This window comes from Neolamprologus multifasciatus, chromosome 10, assembly GCF_963576455.1.
Source record: "Neolamprologus multifasciatus chromosome 10, fNeoMul1.2, whole genome shotgun sequence".
Classification (NCBI taxonomy): domain Eukaryota; kingdom Metazoa; phylum Chordata; class Actinopteri; order Cichliformes; family Cichlidae; genus Neolamprologus; species Neolamprologus multifasciatus.
The window spans coordinates 2653089-2677899 of record NC_140448.1 but is presented as its reverse complement, the minus strand read 5'-3'; the positions used below and the strand labels follow the sequence as shown (position 1 = coordinate 2677899).

The 24811-nt window shown below is 40.8% G+C and overlaps 1 protein-coding gene across 1 annotated transcript in view; it reads right to left on the bottom strand.

Moving 5' to 3' along the window:
• jam3b (junctional adhesion molecule 3b) overlaps window positions 1-23743 on the bottom strand; it is a 43543-nt gene extending 19800 nt beyond the window's left edge. Inside the window, exon 1 of the mRNA XM_085173962.1 lies at window positions 23577-23743. Coding sequence (XP_085030088.1) covers window positions 23577-23718 — 142 coding nt within the window. The 5' untranslated portion in view covers window positions 23719-23743. The remainder of the gene's footprint in view (window positions 1-23576) is intronic.
• Window positions 23744-24811: the final 1068 nt, after the last annotated feature.

Here is a 24811-nt window from a genome sequence, read left to right as displayed (position 1 = left end):
TTCTAAGCAAAAAAATCGTGATTCTCATTTTATGCAAAATCGTGCAGCCCTATCTCATGGTCTCAGAATTTCAGTCAGGTTCCGGTTCGGACTGTGATTCGACCACTGCAACATGTTGATTCTTCTGATTTACAGCAATTCTGCTGTAGATTAGCTGGTTTGGTTCGGACCATTGTTCTGTTGCGTGACCTAATTTCAGCCAGGCTTTAGCTGTTGGACAGATGGCCTCATGTTTCACTATTTTGCTATACAGACGAGTTCATGGTGACTGGGAGGCACCCATGTCCCATCATCAGCCTCCCCCTCCTGTGTGTTGAGGATCTTGTGAGAATTAATGGATTTACGAATGCAAAAAAAATACCATCGGATTTTGATCTATAATACCATGTGGAAGTGTCTGATTGAAAATGATCCTAAACACACCACCAGTAAAATCATACATGGACAGAAAAACACACAGTGGAACGTGATCAGTCATGGACTGGCCTCCCCAGAGCCCAGACCACTCTGTGGATCCACTCTGTGACAGACTGGATCGCTAACTTTACGTTGTGTAATGTTGTTTGGGTGATTTGATGTGTTTCTCGTGGGGTTCTGTGAAAAAAACAAGGCAATTTAACAGACTGCTAGCAGGTAAGCTAAGATGCGCCACAGCATAGTGGTTTACACAACCGCCCAATAACAGGAGCTCCTTCATTTGATCCCAGAAAGAGACACAAATGTGACGGGAAGGAAAAATCTGACAAATCAAATATGTTTTCATCCCACTGTGGTGACCCATTATGATTAAGAGAGCTGCTCAAAGTGGTTTTAATTTCACATTTAAATGTGAAAGCTACAGCCAACAACTAACTTGGCTCTGTTAAACAATAAAATAGAATCTGCTCAGTAAATAACACTGAATACAATATTGCATTCATATAAACTCATCACTCTTCTTCATTATTTGTGCTAAGCTAGAATGTATTTTCACGTTTATCATATAGACATCCGAACAGTAAGAAACTAAGTTTCTTTACAGGACAGCACATAAATAGGATGAACTGTTCCTTTAAGGTAAAGTCCTCTTCAGACTTTCCAGTATTTTCAATCAGCCCAGTTACAGTGGCTTGTACTGTGGCCAAGTGGCACTGAGCCTGCAGAATCATAATGTTCAGAGATGAAAGTGTCCAGGCCAAGAGTGTGTACAGAATGCTAAGCGGTCTGGACACAATCAGTTTTAATAAGCACAGGAGCAAACAGATGAAAGCAAAGAGCAGGAAGCGGAGGTGAGGGAGATGCATGCTTATCCATCTACGTTTGTGGGTATAGATAAAAAAAAGTTAACTTAAAAGGGTCGTCCTTATTTCCTAAAACGATGCATTTAAATCAAATAAAGCCAGGAATCCTGACGGTTACACAAAGTCACCCTCTAGCCTGCTCATCCTGGACTAAGAGCGATGTTTCAGACAAGCTTTTTATTTCCACCAACTATTCGACCCCTGGTGAATAAACTCATTCTGTCTGACTAAAAGCTCAAAGAGATTATATCTTTTCCAGGTGCACACAAACATGGTTTACTTTTCCCTACAAGGACTTGTATACTAATTTGTTCCGCATTTACATACGAGGCTGCTGCGAGCCATGGTCTACAAGTCCGACTAGGTCTCGTGTTGGTGAGCCCTCTGATCTAGGAGGGTCAAAGACTCGGCCTGAGCCAATGAGAGGACGGAGGGGGTGAGGAACGGGGAGGAACCGATGGTGTCACTGAATGCCTGGGAACCTGTCACTTTGTGTCAGTGTTAATGTCTACATCTGGCCTGCTCTCACTTTAACCTCAAGCTAAGTATGACTGGCTCACAGGACTGGGCCAGAGTGGAGGAAAAGCAACTTTTTCTCCTCCACCTTACAGTGCCTTTCACTTGCCACTATGGCAGTCGCTGCAATGAATGCTCCGCATTAAGGGATTCAAGACCAGTTTAGGAAACATGGACACATTTAAGACGACTCACATTATCCTCACATTACCACCCTTTAAGTCTCTTTCAACTTTTAATAGCTTTTAGAAGACTCAGGTCTCACCTTTCAGTCTCTCATAAGAGAATCCCACCTGGCAAAATTAGTACTTAAAACTTCCAATCAATGCTTACGTTTGAGTGAAATGTAAAAAAACATATTTTTCCAGTCTTATAAAAACATCCTTGTAAAATCAGCATTTTACATTCTGTTTTCATCAATTCTAAGTCCCTAAGAGCAGAGGCATGCAGTGACTTTTACACAAAAGCAAGCAGAGACCCCTCCCTCTATTTAAAACACACTGTTTTGTGCTGCCTGTTTTTTATTATTTTAAATATGCTGACAGTCTCCTGCACCTTGCTGAACTGTACATGGATGTCTTTCTGTTTTTGCGCTTCTTCTTTGTTTAAGAGCTGTAAATTATTAATACCCTGTCCTTTTTTATCACATGTTACACGGTACGTACATTTATGTGGGACTATACCACCAAAATATGAGATGTGCACTCCAGATTTTAGAGCTCTTTGTGAGCTCAACAGTTTTCGATAGAACTTCCGAATGCTGAATCTAAAACTTTCAACTTTTAAAAAAACATCTAGGTGTAATAGGACGTCTCAGAAATGGTCTTCTTAGACAGTTATGTTCCAGCAGAACTGCGAAAGACGTCAAATCAGTGCAAAATGGTTCGCTGGATTAGAAAGAAGCCTCTTACATCATGTCCTCTAAACAATCTGATAACACGCCTTTTCACTTATCAAGGCTACTGAGAAGTCCACCAAATTGTCTTCTCAGCAACTTTTTGCTGGACCCATCTTGGGCTACATTGGATCAAATCTCATGGATTAAGCACGGCCCAATTTTCAGTGACTATTTTTGGACTAAATAAAGGCCACGACTGACTGACCACATTAAGCCGAGAAAACAACATCCATGGACGTCTGGTGCTTGGGGAACTTAACTTGATCCGTTTCCTATGCAGCCCTTTTGTTCCCATTAAAAACAGGATTTTTAGCCAGTGTGTCTATGATTTAACCTTCCTGATAAATTGCAGGAGAATATAAGCTGACACAAAGGTACTGACAACAGCACAGTACTTATTTCTCTCCTTTAAAGATATAAATCAGTCATATAGAAAATGTCAAGATATATAACAGACTCATGATTCTGTAGAATAACCTGTCTAATGACTCATAATATTGTGTTTTTGTGTGTGTGTGTGTGTACATATCGAAACCGTGACACCAAAGTATCGAACCGAACCGTGAATTTTGTGTAGCGTTGCACCCCTAGGGGTGCACGATTTTGCATAAAATGAGAATCACGATTTTTTGCTTAGAATTGAGATCACGATTCTCTCACGATTTTCTTTTCCAGTATAAATATTTATTGCACTTATTAACTGCACATCAACTTCGTAACAGTTGAGACTGAACATAAAAATAATAAATAAACATAAAAACAACAAATGTCTCACGTTTTGTCGTTGCTGCAAAATGTTGTACTGCTTGAAATTGCGTCTCCACCGTTGCTCGACACTGCGTGTATAGAGCAGGTAGTGCAACAATAGAAAAATAGTTGCGGGACGGCACTGTGTAGCGTTTGTCTAGGGTGTTGATCACTTTCCTAAATCCCTCGTTTTGCACAGTGTTGATGGGGCCATATCTTTGGTCAGGTGATAAGTAATAGCCTCCGTAATTTCTTTGTGCCTGCGGAAGTTCGACGGGTATAGGGAAGCGCTGTATAAGGTTCCCGTTATTGATGTTTGGGTGGTTGACTGGGACGGATTTTCTCCTGTCACTTTCTCGTCATCCCTGACGTGCTCTCCGTTGTTTTTTCCCTGCCAATTTTAGCAGCCAGCTTCTGTATCACGTGGTATAAGGCTCCGCCCTTGTCATTTGTTGAGCAGGAAGAGTGAGCGCTTGTTTTCATGCAGATTACGTCCCGGATCAAAATGCGGTACAATCGTCATCGTCTTTTTTTTGTTGTTTTTTTTGTTTGTTTTTTTAAATCGTTGTCATTTGGAAATGAGATCGCACATAAGTATGAATCGAGATCGCGATTTTCTAACGATTAATCGTGCAGCCCTAATATTTATATATTTTTTTATTTTTTTTATTAGGGGTGCAACGATACTAGTATCGATATTGAACCGTTCGATACAGTGCTTTCGGTTCGTTACGCATATGTATCGAACAATACAACATTTTTAATTTATTTTATCAACTTTTCTTCTGACGATGCTGTCTGTGTTGAGCGCTCAGTGGATCTGCGTTCGACTACTCCGCCTAGGCTGCACTGTCCAGTGCAGATCCACTGAGCGCAGCGCAAGCTAGCAAGACAGAAGTTAAGCTCGTTGCAACATGGCAACTGCCTCAACGCTAACCGAAATTGAACCTCCCCCACCCTCATTCAGATCTGGCCTTTGGAACTATTTTGGTTTTCATGTGAAGTATGACCCTGAAGGTAAGCACGTCATGGACAAAAGTAAATCAGTATGTCGGATGTGCCACGCAATGCTCAATTACATGGTGGGAACTAGTGTGTTAGCGCAGTTAGCTCGTTAACGTGTTGACGCTGTCCAGCCCCACACACAGGGCGATCCGCGGTAGCTCGTTAACGGAGATTTGCCGTGTTGTGGCGTTAACGTCATTTCAGATTAACGCTGACAGCACTAGTGGGAACACAACGAATATGACTGCACATTTACTCCGACATCATCCTAGTGCAAAGACAAGTGGAAGCAGACAAAAACAACAAGCACGCATGCTACAAACCCGAGTCATTTAGACAGCCGTTAGCACATGATTCTCCTTATGGGGACCTGATATGTTTAATATGCTGCTGAGAATATAGCCCAGAAGAAGCGTATAGTATAGCTTTTATTTTGGAAAGAGCCATTTCTCTGTAATAAACTCTCTTTTCCAACGATGAGTGATTTCTCGATCAGATAGATTAATTTTTTATTACTTTGTTGTTTCAGCATCATTACATTTAAAAACTGTACTTTTGAGTTAAAATATATATTTATAATTTTAATAAATGACAAATTAAAAAGGCATGAACATTTTTTTGTATCGAAGAAATATCGAACCGTGACACCAAAGTATCGAACCATATATATATGTATATGTATATATATATATATATATATATATATATATATATATATATATATGATATTATATGCTTTTATCTAATAATAGGTCTTTTGCTGAAGGAGTACTAATCACATGGATCTACTGTCTGAATACTGAAGCACATGTAAATGCATAGTGTACTTTGCTATTAGTGTGCAAACACTCTTTAAACATGAGCCTTGTGTGCTGCCCAAGTTTATCTGGTCAACAAGGCATTTAGAAATGATTAACCTTCACTGAATGATCTCCAGTGATAAGTTTACTCATTCATTAAGTCATGTGAAACATCTTGGTACTAAGATAATCAGATGGCTGTTGTATAAAAATAGTCCAGTTGTTTGGTGTCACACAGCCTCTTCACATGGTCCCAGCGGCCCTGCATGCCAATGGAGACCTTTGTTTTGTGCCACAGTTTGAGGCTCGAGGAGTGAATGAATGCCTAATTAATCAGAACAATGGTCAGTGGGTGCTGTGATGCCACAGCCATCAAACGCACACAATGTGGAAGTGCAGACCTAAATTCTCTGACTGAAAATCAAGTCGTAAGATCCTGATATGCCATCGAATTGTATCTGCGATGCAGAGTAATTCCATTACTGCACTCTTTTCCGAAACACTCTGACCCTTCCTCTCGGTGCCTGAGCACAAAATATTAGCAATCCGACTGTGTCTATCACATTTGCAATAGGTTCGTTACAGTACTTTTAAACTTGATACTGATACGCAGGAAACTACTCGATACCTGATAACCACCATGATGAAGACTTTGACCCCATCCTGCAACAACAGAATAGCAAAAAAGTCATATCTGGAAAAAGTTAACTTGTTAATTTTCCACAAATTTCCCCAAATATAAGTTATATTTAGCTAATATAGAGGTTTCATTTGCTTTACAAAGTAATTAGATCATTTCATTACAGATCATGAAGCTAAAATATATTTTAGAGCCAACAAATAACACAGTACCTAACATCTGAATAGCTTAATTATTGTAGAAGAAGAAGAGCATTATGGAAACATGTGGTACTACTTATAGTAAAATAAGACGAACTGGTCACAGGCTGATTTTACATCAGCTGTGCTCTTCTGATCGGCCTGGTCTACTCTCTATTTCCCTCTTTATTTGCTCGGATCAGTTCTCCACACTCTGGGTGGATATCCAATCAATATTTCATACCACAACGCATTCAGCCCTTCAATAATTATTCATCTTTTATCTGACTACAGTCCACAAGCCTCTATATTAATGATAACAGATGGCTAATGTCGCTATTGGGCAATTGTTAAGGGGGTAAATGTTGCTAATATTAACAATTGCGCTAGCCAGGTTAACATTTATGATAACTGTTTAATACTTCAATGCTGTTGAAAGGGAAGCTTTACTGATCTCTTGAAATTCCCCTAAAAGCGTTGCTCAGTTTGACACGGACCCCTTGCAGTATCCTGTCATGTCTGGCACCGTGGCGCTGGCAGGAAATCCCTGTGGCCATGAATGTGGGGGTGCCACTGATCAGGCATGGTGTTGTTTGTGCCCACGGATGATCTGGGGAGTTCAGGCCCTTTATTTCGCGGGCTTGTTTTTGGTCTGCAACAATGTTTAGTCAGATATTACACGTCCTTTCTCCTTAGACTTCAGTGAGTTTTAATCGAGTTTCCAACAGAACATTACACTGTGATGACGTAATCCATATTATCGACTTGAGCTGTGGTTTTCATATTTGGGCTAAATAGGTGTATATAATGTGCATTTCTTCATAGATTCTAAATGTTAACATAGAAACCTGTTAGTTTTAAAATGTTGACTGATGTCAGTGATGTCACAGGTGTCTTGGGCAACCTACATTGGTGAGCTACTCCTCAACAGAGTAAGAACAGGTTAGCATTCAAATGCCCAGACACTATTTATAGTAGCTGTCAGCAGCAACGACCAGCAGCCTGCTAATTAGTATCCCTCCCAGGTAGGAAGTGCACACAAGAGTTGTTCTGCCTGACTTTCACGGTCACTGAGAGAAACCTTGACCATGCTTCATGACGAAATAATTGGGTGCTCATTTTTCTAGCCTAGGTCAGCCTCTTGAGGGAGACAGTGACAACGCCTTGTCAAAACAGATTGAAGCACAAGGCCAAGAGGCTGAGCGGGCCTCCCCTGGCACAGCATCTCTGTTATGCGAGCAATCTGACATGCCACACATGTTGAACGTCCAGATGAATTGGGGAGCTCCATGGCGTCAGCTTAAAGGAGATCTAACAGGAGGGGGTCAGGGCTAATTCAACTCCCTGTAACAGTTTTTTTGGCTACAGTCAGAGTCAAATCCCAGGCTTGAATGTGAGCTGCTACCACGAAATTCTGTGTTAAATCACGCCACACTCAGTGCCAGAATTAGCTCCTCACCACACTCCGCACAGATGGCATCAGCGACGCTCGTTGCAAATGCTTCGCATTCTAGTCCGGGCTGCCCGACCCCTTCCTTAATCCTAATTAGGAACACAATTTCCGTGCAGGCTTTTTCCAACCATGATGAAAATAAACATTTGTATGGGTACAGCACAGGCTTATGGGTAATATTATTTCACAATTCTAGGAATCCACTGATTGTTACGACATTTTAACTGATCAAGAGCGAGCTTTTAGAAATAACTATTGCTACTGTGCTGTAACCCATATCCTTTCCTGCAAGTCAACAATGAACTAGTACACAGTGCTGAAGCCCTGGATGACGTTCTCCCGCCTGTTCCTTCAACCACACACCATAACCCCCCCACCCCTGTATACTAACAACCCGCTTACACACATTTGATCCTCAGCAGAAATATTCCTCTTTTTCCCGAAGCTTTCCATCAGCACACCATAAAGGATTAACCAATAATTCCCCAAAACATGTAAAGATCTGGAAACACTCGCATCTGCAGCTATCAAGCTAATCTGGATGTTGGCATATTAACACAGGTCCTTTTCTGACCAGCCAGCAGTTCCTTTACCTAATAATGCCCTATTTGGCCAACACAGTGACAGAGAAGTGGGGGAGCTGATCCACTCTGCCACAGCCTGCAGAGATAAGCGCTCATTGTTGAGTGCGTGGATAGTAAGCGTAGCCGGTCACGATGAGCTAAGGCTCGACTGACAACGGAACAATAACGCAACACCACGCAGCCGAGACGTGTTGACTTAGCAGGTCCAAAAGGTTTAATCTGCCTGACTTCCTGCGTGCTCCAAGGATGCCTGCTGTGGGCTAAAATGAAAGGGTGGTTTGTGATGTAGCTTTTAGGGACGTGCCAAATTTGTGTAACTATGCTGACTTCAAATTCTGACTGTTTTCATCGGAAGAATATTCCCCCAGCCTTGCAGCTTTTCCATTTATTCCATAAATTTTAAGGCTGCATTGAAGCGTAAGACAAAAGAAGATAAAGAAAAATGCAGTTTATGGAAAAAGCAGAGACCTAGGCAACAGGCAGGTGCCATTTTTTTAATCATACCCTACAAGTAGGCGCACTTGGCAAGTATGGAGAAAAAATGTCATGTATTCTAAAGTCAATTAAAGAATGGAAGAAGAAATTGGCATCAGGAGAGAAACTGCTTTGCTTTAATAATGTCAATGTACCAAAATGTATCTTCAAACCCTATAACAGAAACAAATATAGCCAATGAAGAAACATTTCTAATGTAATTCCCCAAGCTGACATTCTCCTTTTCTGATACTGTACAATAACTGGGTTTTCAGCCAGTAACAATCCAGCATTTCAAACTGAGAGTCTACTACTGCATACTGCTGTCTGTTATTTCTATTTAGTTGTGTTACTCTCTCCATTCCACACCCACATGTTTGTGGATGTGTCATGTGTTGAGCTGGCAAGAGACAAGTGAAGTGAAATAATAACGATGCTGACAATAATATGTTACGTTACCAAGCAGCTTCCAGTTAAACTTTTGCGTAAGGCAAAGCCAGAACAACACAGAACTAAAAGGAATAGATCAGAACATAACAGAATACTGTCTGCGAGGACGAACCGATATCAGATCTCTTTGTCAAATGCTATTTTGCAAAATAGTATGTTTGTTGTACGGTAGCTGAATATGGATGCTAAAAGACAATACGACTGACACGGTCTTGAACTATTCACCTGAATATTTGTGGCACAAAAATGTACGACGTGGCAACAGGAAGCTTTTATTTTCTTCTAACAGGGCCTCCCAGATGGGTTCAGCTTAGTCATCAAGATGCTATCAGTTCAATAAAACAGTATTTCTAAAGTCTATGGTTACAACAATAGCTTCCTTTAAACTAGCATTTGTTTGCTTTCCTTGAACAAAAGCCACGTTGTGCAGATGAAGACTGAATGCAGGAAAAAGAAGTTAGACTGATGTAATGATGTATGTCCGATCACTGCTGGAGACAATAGCACCCTTTTCTTTCTCTACAATTTAAAAACACTCAAATATTTTATTATGGGTACAATTTATGGGTACAACTGCAGAGCTCCTTCAGTGACAGACTGCTGCATCCTCGATGCACGAAGGAGCGTTTCCACAGGTCCTTCCTCCCTGCAGCTGTCAGACTGTACAATCAGAACTGCTCCCAACAAACATAGATGTTTACATCAATGCTGTAACTGCAATAAGTTAATCAACCGATTTGCACTACAACCTGGGTTTGCCTCTTATCTGTAGTTATTTTTATTTAATAACTGTACAGTACTCTGTATATAGTAACCATTGTCCTTAATGTAAATATGTAAGAAAAAGTGTGTATGTTTCTGTTCTATGTCCTGTGTACTCTTTGTTTGTATATGTGTCTTTTTGGCTGCTGTTACAACCAAATTTCCCCCTGTGGGACAATTAAAGGATTATTCTATTCTATTCTATTCTATTCTAATTTATTTCACAAAACTCTGAAGGACTTTCAACAGACGACTCAGTCATGAAGTGCCCTTCTTTAGCACTAAAAGCGGATATATGCCATCTAGCTACAGCATACAGCAATACTTCTACACGGGGCTATTAACAAACTCCATGTGCTGTTAAGTGTACTTAGCGTTTTCGATTGTTGTTTACATTTCAAATCTCCAGCACCAGGCAGAAGAGAGAGTCAGCTGATTGTGACAAAGAAAAAGAAAAAAATACACACAAACCCCCCCCCGAAAAGTCAAACAGTCAAGTAAAGAGTCACGAGGTCAAAAACATGACTGCTGCAAAGGTTTACGTTCTCACAAAGATTTCCTGTACAGCAGACTGTGACAACTGCATGATGAATAATCCTGTGGGAAGCTGTTCTGACTGTTTTGTTGTTCCTTAGTAAGCGCTAACGTGGCGGACATGAGGAGGAGTGCAGAATGTGAGGTCGCCAAAAGTACGTCACTGTGTAGGAAATGACTGGTCACAGGTGAAGTGAGCTTTGAAAGGCAGGCAGTATTGAGGGGACTGCCCCACATTTTTTGACTTTAAGTGGGACTAGGTTATGATCCGTAGGAAAAGAACGACAATGTTCTCATTGTTTCTTTAGAACAGTCTTTGGAAAGCTCTGGCTTTTGATTAAAGTGATTAATTATTGTCAAAATGTTTGACCAATAACATTTTAAAACACTGAAACGACTACCAGTGCAAGGCTTTACAAACAAAGTCACAACATAAATCTAAAAATTGTTTATTCCAATCTGAAATCACTTCTAATTAAAAGGGTGGAGATGCCTGCTGTCATAAAGCACATTCTGGAAACACAAAAACATTCCATTCTGCAAGACACAGAGCTGCAAGCAAACCCTGACTGTTACTCATTTCAAGAGACAGTTGTTTATGTCATGTGCCTATGGTCAAAAGAGAGAGAGAGAGAAAAACTAAACTAAATACTTTGCCATCAAAGTGTGCAACCCAAGCAAGAATTTGCCAGCGAGCAGCCCACTCAGACAACAAATGTGTGCAAAGGCATACTATACACTCAAATAGACTGCACAGGCTGGCTGTGGCTGAGCTGGGCGACAGGGAATGCTGCTTAAACAACAGCTGGGGAGAGAAAGCATGTGAGCCTCCTGCTGCTGGCCACTCCCCTCCCTTTCGCTCCCACTCTGAGGGAGCACTTCCATCACCTGCTCAGGGAGGAATCCTTGATGGGTTTCCGTGGGAAATACCAGACAAAAGCAACAGACGGTCCAGCGACTGACCGCTTCGTGACATCCATTCCATTTCCAGGCTGTTACATGAACTATGCCACTGTGTATACGGTCGCATAGGAAAGTCCTAAAGTGTGCGGCACGTGAGTGGAGAGCAACTTACTGCTCCTGGGAACAATGGACAAGCAAAGATCTAAAAGGACTTTCATGGTAAGAATAGAGGACAGCTGGCGACCTCAGTCACCTGCTGTCTTTGCCTGCGTCAAGCGTAACTACTTAGCGTTCTCCTGCATACTGTGGCCGAGTATGGAACACGTGCCTCGTTCATGATCAGTCTGCTCTTCGTGACAATCAGAGCAAAGTCGATTGCCCCTAATACGAGGAGACTGAGTTAAAAAAAAAAAGCAAACAAGCAACAATAAATTGAATCTCTTTTCCCTATAGGTAAGAAATCAGAAATGTATTCCTAAGCAGCTTATAATGCACATTCTGGTGTTTTTACATGGAAATCCAAAAACAAAAACCTGCACACATCTGCCGCTCGATACAGTAATGAAATCCAAACCCTGTGGAATGTTTGAGCGATAAAAATGATAATGCTTTTGCTCTCATTCAGTGCAACTATGGAATGACTCAGTCGTGGGTTAGAATTGATAACCTACCTGTGTAATAACTGCAAGTTAGAACGTAGAATAGAACAGACTTACTGCACTGAACCAGCAGGCAAAGCCCTTATAAGCCATGATAACAACTCGTTCTGCTTAAATTCATCATCTCAATAATCTAAGGGAAACAATATAATAGAACAGACAGAAGTGGTCTAGTTCCATTCATAAGGCTTGTTCTACTCAGATCTGATTGGAGCCTTTGGGTTAGATACCAGCACATAGCAGTCCTTCAGAGCTCATTCCTCTCTGCAGAGCAGTTCTCACTGAACATTACCATGATAGCAATCGCCCCAAAGGAAACCGCCCACAGATGTGAACACTGATGATCTTGAGTGTTGATGATAAGGGATAAAACTGTACAGTCACTCAGTTCCACATGAGTGAGCCTGTACAAGGGAAGGGAAGGACAGGGCGGTGGTGGTAGAGGGGGAAGTTGGGGGGTGGGGGTTCATTACACTCGAGCGCTAGCTGGACGGAGGCCGTTTCGAGAGGCTTGTCAGCAAAGCGATATATATATTTCCTCTGAAAGTGTGCCAAAAAGCTCAAGAAACCATAAGATCATTGTTCTAGCTCATACTAGATCGGGCCAGCATGAAAAGCTGCGAGGGGGCTCTGGGTTCGACTTTGGGGTGGAGTGCGCTGGCTGTACAGAGAACTGTGGCTTGCTGTTTGTTTTCCTTCTGTTTCACCTCACACAAAAGGAATATACATATACTGAGGCGCACCATCAACTTTACATGGCTTTTATTCTCATTGCTTACTGCTGTTGTTTTTTTATTTTCTCAATAAATTATTTGTTGGCTTTTTGCTTTTGTATGTTGAATATTTTAGGAGCCACACATCTGTGCTCTCTGTTAGGTTTTAAGAGAATAGCTCTCAGAAGTGGCTTTGTTTTTCAGTATAAGCAAGGCAAGCAGGGGCCTGCCACTAATGTAAAAACTAGTGAAGCACTTGAAGAACAAGGTAAAATTTTTACCTCAGCAAGATCTCTCCTGTTGGTACTGTCTGGAAAAACAGCGCACCATTATCCTCTGGGTTTTTATATTATATGTATATACATATGTAGTCCAGCCTTAAGGTTTAAAATGAGCCATATTTTGATATTTTTCCCTTTCTAAAAGTGGTGATTTTTGGTCAGCATATCAGGCAAGTGTGCATTCAGGAAATAGCTTCATTTTGTTTTCAAAAGAACCAAAAAGTGGACGCTAATAACACTCTTGGACCATTTGAATCTGATTTTAGAAACCACATAATACCTAAACTGCTAAAGTTATGAACAAAGATCCTGGACAGACAAAGAGAAAAGCCAACAGTGAAACAATCGTGGAGGTTTTTCAGTTCTCTCACCTCACTTGAGCATAGTTTATGGCTATTAAAAAAAAAACTAAACAATAAAACTATTTTGCTGTTAGCTTCCTTTATGCTACGGCTCTGTCACTAGAAACCAATGCAGTATTCAGTACTGTATATGCTTACACGTGCCCAAATCGTTCATTGCAGGTGTAGGGATGTTCCTCGTTAGTCGACTAAAACGAGGAAAACAAATTTGACTAACTGACTAGTCTCAAATAAAGACTCAGATATCAAATTAAAGCTGAGAACCATTTAATGCCAAAAACTCTCTAAACAAAGGCATTTGATACGTTTTATCGTCCTTAGTTGATGTAACTTTGACATCGAAAACCGTTCGGAATCACTGCTGCCGCACGTGGAACCATTTGAAGTTGCCATTTTAGCTATGATAATGACAAAGGAAGTGGAGCACCCTCATAAAAGGAAATGAGCAGATAACCTCATCGTCTTGAAAAAAGCTGCTCTTATACAGGATATGAGGTTTAATGTAGACAAACTCTCAATTTAGTCTAATTACTACAGTTACAGGAAAAAATACAGGAAATTCCTTAAAACAGAAAGGCTGTGAAATATCTACTAGCTCCTCCTCTGCTTCTAATTCTTACCCCTTTTTTCTTCTTCCGTTTCATTTAGTTCAGTTTAAGGTGGAGTAAAGTATGTAAAATTGAAATTTAATATTTACAGAACTCTTGTAAGTGCTTTTTGGGTGGATAGCCTTGTGTAATCTTTCTAGTTCAGGAGCTAGAATTACAGAATAGTCTCAGCTTAATGCTTCGGTCTTATAAACCTGACCATTTTGAACCATCTGTTCCATTCATGACGAATGCCTGACAAACTCCTGAGTCATGGGGAAATCCACACAAATTGCTTCTTCCTTTTCCCCCTCCATAGCTTTCTGTGTCACGGAGGCAAAGCAGAGCCACATGCAAAGCCCCCTCTATGGGAGCTCAGCCGGGCCAGCCACCATGTTACAAACTCGTCACCTATGCCTGGCATCCTGACAAATATTTAAGGCACTCACTTACCCAAAGTATGCCCTGACACACATGTGGCAACAGCGCTGTGTATACTGAGCTTCTGCACAAGCATAATTCAAAGCAAAGACCTAAAAAGCGAGGCTGATCCAGGCATTCGTGATCCTTTGTGACATAATCAGGAAATTCCATTCATGCGCCTACATATCAACCATTTCACTTTCTTTAAATATTCATTTTACTTTCATACACCAACACTTAGACCCAGGGTAGATTTTCCCCACACTTCATTTTTTCGTGGATGCTGAGAAAGAGCACACAGATGAAGGTCTCTATCGTCATCGTCATCTTTTCTGACCCGAAAAACCACTGGTGTACAGAAATCGATGACATTCAGATCAATGCCATTTGGACTGCTTTCTACCACAACATACTTTGGTAAGCTCCAAAGCAGCCAAAGAGTGCTATCAATTCCAGTGCAGCCTCAACATATTTATCACTAAGTAGCCCAGAAGGCATAGTGCTCACACCATATGGCCACATGGTCTGGTTACAATCTGTCCACGCTATCTGTCCAGTCAGCTGAACGCAAACTGCACTTCTGTCAGTGCTGGTGGGCTTTGTACAGCACCACAGCTATTGATCACAAATAGATACAGCTTTTGGAATTTGCATTAAAAATATTGTTTATGTTTTTTAGACTCCTATGTGATAACTTGGAAAGATCGAGTCCAGTCTTCAGTACAGCAAGCAGCACAAAGACCGAAACCAGTGAATTACTGTGGTAACAAAATCCACCAGCATTTAACTTCACTTAATGACATTTCATACATTTCTGGTTTCTAACCTCTTCGATTCGGTATTTTTCTGATTTGAAAATATTTCTTGGCTCTGAGCGGTTGCCAGGCAACAAGATGAAGCTGCATCTCATTGAATCTCAGAAAAGAATAAAATCTAGACACTATCACATCCTGTTGCTTGCCTGTTTGTTGTAGATTTAGGAAACAAGATGTAAGAAAGGTGCTTTTTTGTTTCATCTGAAGAGTCAAAGACCGTTTTCTGTACTTGCGGTCAACCAAAGTCCTTTCAGAAGAAAACCTCAGCCCTCAACAGGAATCTTTAAAGTTGGGACAGTTATTCTTAAGCATCATCCTAATTAAACCCTCACTTCAGTGATTACCTATGCTCTATGAAACTGATTCAAGAGGAGTACAACATTCATTAGAATTAAACATTAGAACAATATAAACTTTATATTTGTAATGTATTGTTATAATTTTATTACATTATTAAAGCACAGGTTCAGTTAGCAGTTCACAAAAATAGCTGGTAGAAACGTCGTCAAAAGAGCTACTTTTACTTTCTTCCTCTGAGTACATTTCTGTACATTTTTTAAATTTTTACTTGAGGACAGAAGTTGAATCAGTTCTTGAACTTTGACCAGAGTATTTTTAACACAAGTATCTGTACTTCTACTTAAGTACAGAATGTCTGTACTTTTGCCACCTCTGGGATTCTGCATTATTTTAGGATGAACTTGAGATCGTGTTAAGAATTTCTGCAGATGACTGGATGCTGAACTTTGACCTTTTTACCTGAAGTATTTATGTCCTAATGAAGTGACGTTGGTGTAAAACAAATATTTTCTAGTTGCATCGCTACTCTCTTTCTCTGTCACACGCACTGAAACACTTTCCATCCCTTCATATGTTTTTATGATGAAACTAATGTAATCTGTATCTTGTAATATGTAACTTAATCATCACAAATGACTCATTGGATGAGTTCCAAGCAGTTAAATCCCCTCACAGGAGACTTAGCAGTATGGGAGAGCCGTTAAGTATGATGCTTCTACAAAGTGTCTTTTTTATGAGACGGAGACTTCTAACCACTAAGAAGTGATTCGTTTGTCCTTATCATTTAAAACGACGATGCTGGACGTTGTTCTAACATTGTTAAACTGCCCAGTGTGTAATGAATAACCTCATTTTTAAAGCTGAAAACGTGGTCCTGGTCTTGCCCACTGGCTGACCCACACTGCTGTGCCGGGCTGTTTAAAACTCACTTTGCAGTGCCTCCAAGTGGATGCCACTAACTCCCATGAAATCCTCTGATATTTAGCATCACTACTAAACTCACTAGACCAACCCCAAAGAATTAACATTCACTTGATGTTTTAAACAACAAATTACAGTACAGCCCAGGATTACTAATAAAGTCCAGCATTTAGTGTTTAAGGCTTCTGTCTACAGCCATTTATAAATAGTGGTAATGTTCTGTTTTGGGACCACATGCATATCTGGAAAGGTAATGATGATGCTGGGAGTGCTTCCCTACTCATGCTTCCAAACATGGAAACCTTGAGGTAGAGAGAGCAGCAGCAATGTTCCTGTTAAAATGGAGTTTTCCCTTCCCACTGTTGCCAAGTGCTCACTTATATTGATTGTATAATTGTTGGTGTTTCTCTGTATTAATGTAGGGTCTTCTTACCTTACAAAATAAAGTGCTTCGGGGCAACTGCTGTTGTGATACAAATAAAATTGAATTGAATTGAATCAGCTGAGCAATTAGCTCACATGGGCAGGCACTGAAATCAGATGGTTATTATTGATTGCTTTTGATTGTGGTCTGAGCTTTACTTTCATGGCCAGCCAAACTAATCCCATGTTAGATGCCGCATGCTTTTATTTAGACACCACATGTCTGGCAGGTGCTCTCAGATCCCCATTCAACCTCCACAGAAAGGTCTCATATTAGCCCGGAGGTGGTGGCTGGAGGTGTAGAAACCTCCTTGTAATTACAGACTAACAGATGTGAGAAAAGGAAATGAGCTTTAAGCCCAACTGCTCCTGTGTAGCAAAAGGAGTTCTTGCTGTAATAACACGTGCCGGTATACTAGTCTTAATTACAGCATTGTTACCTAGCACAGATGAATGCTCCATACATGCAGTCCATCATCCTGTCACCTTATTCTCATGTTCCAAGCAATAACAGAAACTGGGGAACTTCCAAAAGCTCTTTACTCAAAACAGCCAAACATCATATTTCATCCCCGGTACAGCTTGTACTGAGAGGCACAAGGTCATGTTCAACATTTCTGGAAGCTTTAGTTAGAGAATTGGGAAACCCCAACTCAACACAAGATAACACACATTTATACTCTCACACAAAGAGGTTAGGATCCCTTAGAGCTCCCTAAATATCTAATGTTATTTTTGTGGCATACATCATCAGATGAGCTGAAATCATATTTAATTCACTCGGAGAATAACATTTACAGCAAACAGATAAAAAAACAAACAGATTTCTTTAAAGCCATTTGGTTTATCCTGTGACATCTGAAGTCTCTCTGCTTCATTTTCTTTCACGTAAACACTTGTCTACAGCCCCACCCCATTCAAAATTCAGGGTTGATTTTAAGATTCTAGTTATCTATCATTGTTATTTCAACTGTTGCTCTTATATTATATCATTTATTGAACTGAAAGCTGAAAGAACTGAAGGGACCACATTGGGACACTGTTAAGCTACTGTACATGCAAGTTTTGTGCACAGTTGATAGTAGATGTGGTTTTGAATGAACTGTGATCAAACACCTGAGGTTGTTTGATGACGCTGCCTTGTAGCTATTTTTAGACAGTAATTGCCCTTTTGTTACAGCCTGGTAAACAAAAGATGAATCCGGAGCGATTATCTGGTTATGACTCTGAGCAGGAGCACAGCCTGCAGCTCTTTCCTTTCCGAGCGCAAGCGGCTCAGCCACATGTAGTTCACTGCCTCTTCCATGTCATTAATGAAACCCCTAATCACTTCACTAAGCTGACAGCATCCCAGTGTTTGATCGATACGGTCCCTTTTGAACTATTGATGTACTCCAGCAGAATCCAGTGAACACAGGAGCAGGAGAATAGCCGTGGTGTTTCCTCCCTACACAGGCCATGTGAACAAAGAGAGATAATCAAACAGGAAGCCTGTCTTCTGCCATCCTTAGCTTTGGCAGCCAGTAAGGACCCATCTTGGAGATTATCCTGCTTATCTAAAACACCCTAAACACCCGGTAATAATGTCTTGTCAAAATAAACAACCAATTAGCCTGCTATCACAACAGAGCCATAACTTCCAAAACTCAATACTCCACAACACGCCATTTTTTTCTCATGAATGTCTCCCTTGTCTAAACCTCCAGTTGAAAATAGGACCATGCTGACAAACAAAGCCAGAATTTTTACATTCCTTTTACCCACCGAGGCCATCAAGATTTTCATTTTGTTTTGTCGGCGAGCATGAGCTGCCTGGAGGCTGGTTCTCATGCTAGTCTTACTGACATTTGAAGCATGCACATGCTTTTTGGAACATTATGTTTACCTTTTAAACCGAGCATCTTCAACGTTCAGGTACAGTGAGAATAAATGTGAGCAGGACAACAAGCCAAATCCTTATATCTGTCAAGCTAAAGTGGATTTGTGTCTCAGAAGATGTTTGATGAATGCCTTCAACTAACAATATTGGCCAGCTTTCCGTCCTCCCCCTTTCTGCTCTGCTGATGAGCTGGGTGAGGTCAGCCGGCTCATCAGCAGCGGTCCGTTTTATCTCCAAGGAAAACAGGTGGTTGTGATTGTCAGTCGGTGCTCATGTGATGTAAGGCATTCTGTCTACATGTGTTTTCTATTTGGTATGCTGCATTTGCTAACGCGCAGTCAGGTTGAGGAGGGATGCACATATTTCTGGTTATGCTGCTGTTCAAAACACCACGACCACCACCCACCCGTGCACAGTTGTTTCAGGTCATTCCACACTAAGATTGATGTGGTACTCCCCCATGGAGGGATTGCACAAATATCCCCTCGACTTACAGGAATGAATTGGGATTTTTTGTCAAGATTATTACACAACTTCCAGTTAGGCAACAAGCACAAAAATGCATAATTGCTTCCTGGAACCGTGATGAATGTGCTGGTATTGCACCTCTCACTCAAGGGTGTGGAGCGACAGACTCTCGACTCGTACCAGGCAATCGCTGTGTAGCAAGGGACTCCTTTTGGTTTGTTTGCCCCGTTTTACTCTGCCATTAGTAAAATGTCAGACTGTATCAGACTTGTCCACAGGGGCCACAGCCATGCCATTCAGAGAGCGCTCCAAACATTTGCTCACAAGTTTTGGGTGGGGAGAGAAGCATCTGACAGCAAGCAGCTTGTACGGGAGCTACTATCAGCATTCATGTCAGGGTGCTGCCACAGTCAGAGTCCTGCCGTGACAACTGACAAATAAAGAGTTTTTTCTTTTCACAAAAATGTTTAAATAGCATAACGGGGTCCAATTACGTCTGGCTTAGCCCATGTTCAAAATTCTCAGAGTGACATAATGACATTTAACAACAATCTAGCGGTCTGCCGACTCATAAAAATGTCAGCTGTTCAGAAAGACACTGCAATACTTCAAGAGAGAAGGATGGTTAAATGAGCCTCTAAAACCATCTGCACGATTTCAGTCTCTTCCCAGGTAACAACATTTACATGAATACAATGTTTGTGAGCGAATTACGAGGCTGTAGTTATGTAACTTAAAAATGCAACAATTACGTTTGGTGTGTGTTGCTCTGCACAAGTGTTTCTTATAAAAGTGAGCCTGTGATCTCAGAGTTTATATTGATACTAATCCACTTTGAGCATCTTCCAGTTCCACACATTTCTTGGCTGTGCTGCTGGCAGGAAGGTTCTGGCAGATGTCTAGCACTTTCTTTGGAATATTTTACGTGAAATGGTTCAGGTGGAGCCAGCAGTGGAAAACGTCAGCGCATTCCATTAGATCAGATTGGAAAGTCTGCTGTAAGCATGTGTACTTAAAATAATGATGCCCCTCGTCTTTCCCTCTGATGTCAGATGATTGGGCTGATATGTGCAGCCGTGTTCAGCCCGAGCTGGGTTTAGCGTTCGCTTGGCTGACTAGGGCTGTGTGGTCATTAGGATGATAGCTACCCAAAGAATGCCACGAACAGAAAATAACAAGCACATCTCACAGAGACAGATAATAACACTGAGCGTGACCAACAGCAAAAGCAGAGCTAGTGACACTCATTTCTCACCGAGTTCTGCTCAATTTCTAAAACTTCAAAAAATAAATTGGGAGCAGAGCTTTTTCAACATACAAGAAGCATTCTAATTACAGTCGTTACCTATTAGGAATCAAACCCTTTCAGTACCAATTAGTAATTCATAAGATGGCTTGTGGCCAGATTGTCTAGCCAGTTTCATTCCTTTTCTAAAGACAGTGGCGATGCAGGCTGGGAGCCACTGAGACCACATGGCTAAGCCCCGTCCAGGCAAGACAAAAGAAATTCTTCAATCTTTACCGGCTCACTGTCCTCCCCTGAAAATGTCAGTTGTGCTGCCTTGTCACAGGGTTTTCACAAGGGATCATTCATTAAGAGCACTGACTTTGAAATACATTGTAAATAAATAAGTAATCCAGCACACAGCCTGGAGGTATGTGCTGAGAGCATGGCAACAGATTTCACTGCTGCTCCTAATTAAAGCAAAGAGAATAAGCCCAGTCACACACGTGCGATATCACAAGAAAGGTCCTTATTTCTGTACCCTTTGATCAATATGTCTGTTCACATCTAAGGGGAAAAACCAGCAGCCCGTTTCATGTCACGAGATTCTTACCAAGCTCTCAGGCAGTCACACGAAAACAAGGTTTCCTGAATCATTTACACATCAAATTAAGTACATTTTGTTGCGTTTCTTCACCAAGCTAATAAATAAAAATAAATAAAAATGAGATTAAGTAAGGAATTAATGCCTACGTCAAGACAGATACATATCGGAGATGCAGTCAGTTTTCTATAAAAATCCATCTATCTAAATTTAAATTGTATTTTTATGTTGGGATGGTGAGAAAGATTTTTTTTAAAGTAACTGCAGCAACAAATATTTTGTTTCCTCACTGTAACACCATGAAACCAGTGGAGCAAATACATTTCCTGTTATTACTATACTGATTTTATTATTATATCAATCATAGCCTAGTCACCTAGTGACATCATTTGAAATAGCTAGCTAGCTATAACAAGGTCACAGAAACTAATTTCAACATTTGTTGGTAAAGCACCAGCTTGTAGAAAGAAAACAACAGGATGCAAGTTGATTTAGGAAAGCATCCTGATGTCAGCCGCCACGTCGTTATCTGCTTTGCTGTCTACTTGTTCCACCTCAGAGAAGAACTTTGAGGCCCTCAGGAGCCTGCCACTCCTTATTATTACTTATTATTACTCCTTCACACAACAGATATGGGCAGGTCAATCTAGATATCGATAGTATCGATACCAACGCTGGTATTGTCAATAGATCAACGCTTTGTCTCTATCCTCCAAGTTCAGCATGTAGCCCACTGAATTGTGTTTAATTAATTTGTAGTAAATATAATATAAACAAACATGCACTATAAAAAATATAGTGCATGTTTTATTTATATCCTGTAGCACATTTAAAGAACAGAAGTTGAGCCAAAGTGATTTATAAACAGGCACATTTACACTGCAAAGACCCCCAATTTCAAAACACATGAATAGCTGAAAGTTGTGTTTTGTTGTGTGAACTAATTATTGTGGAAATCAGTGATTTAGTGGTCGATCATGATTCATCTTATAAATCATTACACACTGCTCTTCCCTTCGTAAGCTGCCTTTATAAGTTAAAAGCACTGGTATCAGTATTAGTACTGGCAATACTGGCCCTGTATTTATTTGGTATTACACACCACCACCGTGCAAGGATACTTCCACTGGCAGTGGGTTTAACATGTTATCTGCATCCGAGGAGCCGTTTCAGCCATCAAACTTTTTCCCACAGTAACTTTCAATCAAACTGAACCTCAGAGACTGGTCTACCATTTTCTAGCTTCATAATGACTTTGCTCATTGGTGTGTGAACCTTTTCACAGAGCAGAGTATTTATTATTGTCTTTTCAGGATGTTTAAAATGTGTTTTTCTGGCTGTGTGGAACAGACTGCTGGATCTGTTCATCTTTGTTTTGGTTTAGTCTTGTCTGCTTTGTGCTTCGGGGCCTGCTCGTTGGAAGACAACTGTGTTTAATTAAGTTTCCAGTTGCATTAGATGAGTGGAATATTTACTGAAAATCAGACTCAGACTTGTTAAATAAAATGTGTATGAAGTATACTAACAATTTTTGGTCTAGTACCCCCCCCCCCCCCCCTCAACCACCACCACGCAAACGTAAAACACCTTCCGTCTACAGCAACACCCTGAACTTCAAGGCCCTTCCCCACGGCTCTGAGCAAATAATAAATTTTAAATTTATGTAAAATCATATGAATGAATATGACTTATTTGTCTTATGACAAATATCCTCAAACCGTGAGAGGAACGTGTAAAGGAACTAGGAGCTCGCGCATGAATATTTAAACAAACCGCTCCGCTCTTACAGGTGTCTGTTTTCTGTTCTAGGTATCGGACTGATAAAGTTATGAGGACTTTCAGGTGGACACGGTAAAAAGAATTAATTTTATTTCGGTTTTGTCGGTTCACCAGCCGTGTCGCGGTTTGAAAGCGTTGGAGTGGAGGAGAAGGATGATGAGGAGGGGGGTGGAGGACGCTTTGCTGGTCTGCCTGGCTCCTCCCGCGGTCAGCCTGCTTTTATTCCGCTGTAGGAAAAATCCGTTATCTCGCGTCAGTACTTCCAACATCATCACCGCAGCTTCAAACCCGCGTTAAATAGTTAACGGCACGAGCTACGAAACCGCCTTAATTCATGTTTAATTTCCCAACGAAAAGTTTGTCTTCATGCTGTAGAGAAACTTTTTCAGAGCCAGGACACGCGCACACAGAAAACGTGTCGGCTTAGCGACTCCAAATGTGCCGCTAAACTGAAGATCTGAACGTTCAGCTCAGACAGCCCTGCTTTCCTGATGTGTAGTTACATGTAGATATCTGTCACTCCTCTTAACGGCGGCATTATTCCAATAAAATCAATACTTGAGAGTAGTCTGAGCGATGTTTTTCAGTAACAATGGACGCTTCAAACAATCACTCCAGCCGTGCATTTGCCAGACTCGCGTTGACATTAAGTTAAAAATGGCGACTATTTCGGTCACTTCATTAACTATATTTACTTCACGTCGAAGAGACCGAACTCGCTGTCAGTCTGGTTTAAGTTTAACGTTAGTTGAGTCTACACGGTTACTTCTGAGGCACTCTCTTTTCCACTTACTGTTGGTGTAAAAGAAAAATCGACCAAACAGATGTAGTAGTGCATGGCATTTGGCGGCCACCTTCCTCGAGCGGATAAAAGACAAAGTAGTAGTCGGTTAAAATAATTTTTGCACTTACACTGAGTTGAGAGGAGAGTCAAGAGCCAAGCCAGACGTGTTTTCGCCATCTTGGAGTCGATGCAATGCTCTATTTGGCTGTCTGTACATGCGCAAAGTAGACTGAAGAGCCTTGCCGGGGATGGAGAGAGGGAGAGAGACATGGAGATAAACCGGAGAGAGAAAGAGAGCGAGAGAGCGGGCCAGGGAGGAGGAGGAGGAGGGAGGGAGGGGAGGGGGTCTATTATATTAGGTTTCCATAGCTACCGAAAGCATCACTCACACAGACTAGAATTTATAGTTGACACAATGTGGGAGGCCCTCACTACTGGGGCCATATGCTGTAGTTATAGTAACTTATCTGCAGTTGCAGATAAATAGGGTACCTCTGCCTTCTCTATACTGTATTGTTGTGTGCAGCATTTTGACTAAGAAAATAAAAATATCAGGAGTTTCCTTGACTACATTAAAAATTTGGTAATATGAGTACAAAAAACACACATTGACAGATAATAAAGGCCAGCAATAAAACATGAATCTGTAAATACTCTTTCAGTTCTAGAGAAATCTATCATGTGTGAAATGCTGAGCTTAACACTATTACTGTGGCCAATAGTATATGGCCGGCTTTAATTAAATATTAACTTTACCTGGCCAGTCCTACTTATACCAGCTTGCAACTGTCATCCCATTGACAGCTGCCGTATCACCTTGTTCACATGAAAGAGCAACCCCAGTCTTGTATGTCATGTCTGTGATGACAAGTGGTGCAGCCTGAAAAATGCTATACGAACTGTTCCGGTTCGTTCAAACTGTTTCACAACAGCAAAAATAATCTCATATACTTTAAGCTGCTTTTGTCTTTGACAGGATCAACCAACATTTGCCAGTGATAGATCTCATAAAATAAGCACAGTGCTCACTGTGTACATCATTACTGCAGCAATTATATCTAAATATAGAAGTATGTCTAATAATGCTAGAATGCATTTGAATTGTATTACATAACATCAAAATCTGTAATTCAGGCAATATTGTGGTATGAATCAGGTGTAGCTTGTTTCAACCACAGGTTTGTGTTCAGGCTCTGTTCTCTAGGTGTGATGATGTAGCATTAAAACTCAATTATCCAAAAAGGGGCAAATAATATGTACAAATCCTCCTACCAATAAGATATAAATATGACTCTATAATGTGTATATAAATACTTCAATTTAATGTGCATCTTCAATAACGTTTGGGAACTTCAATCATTAT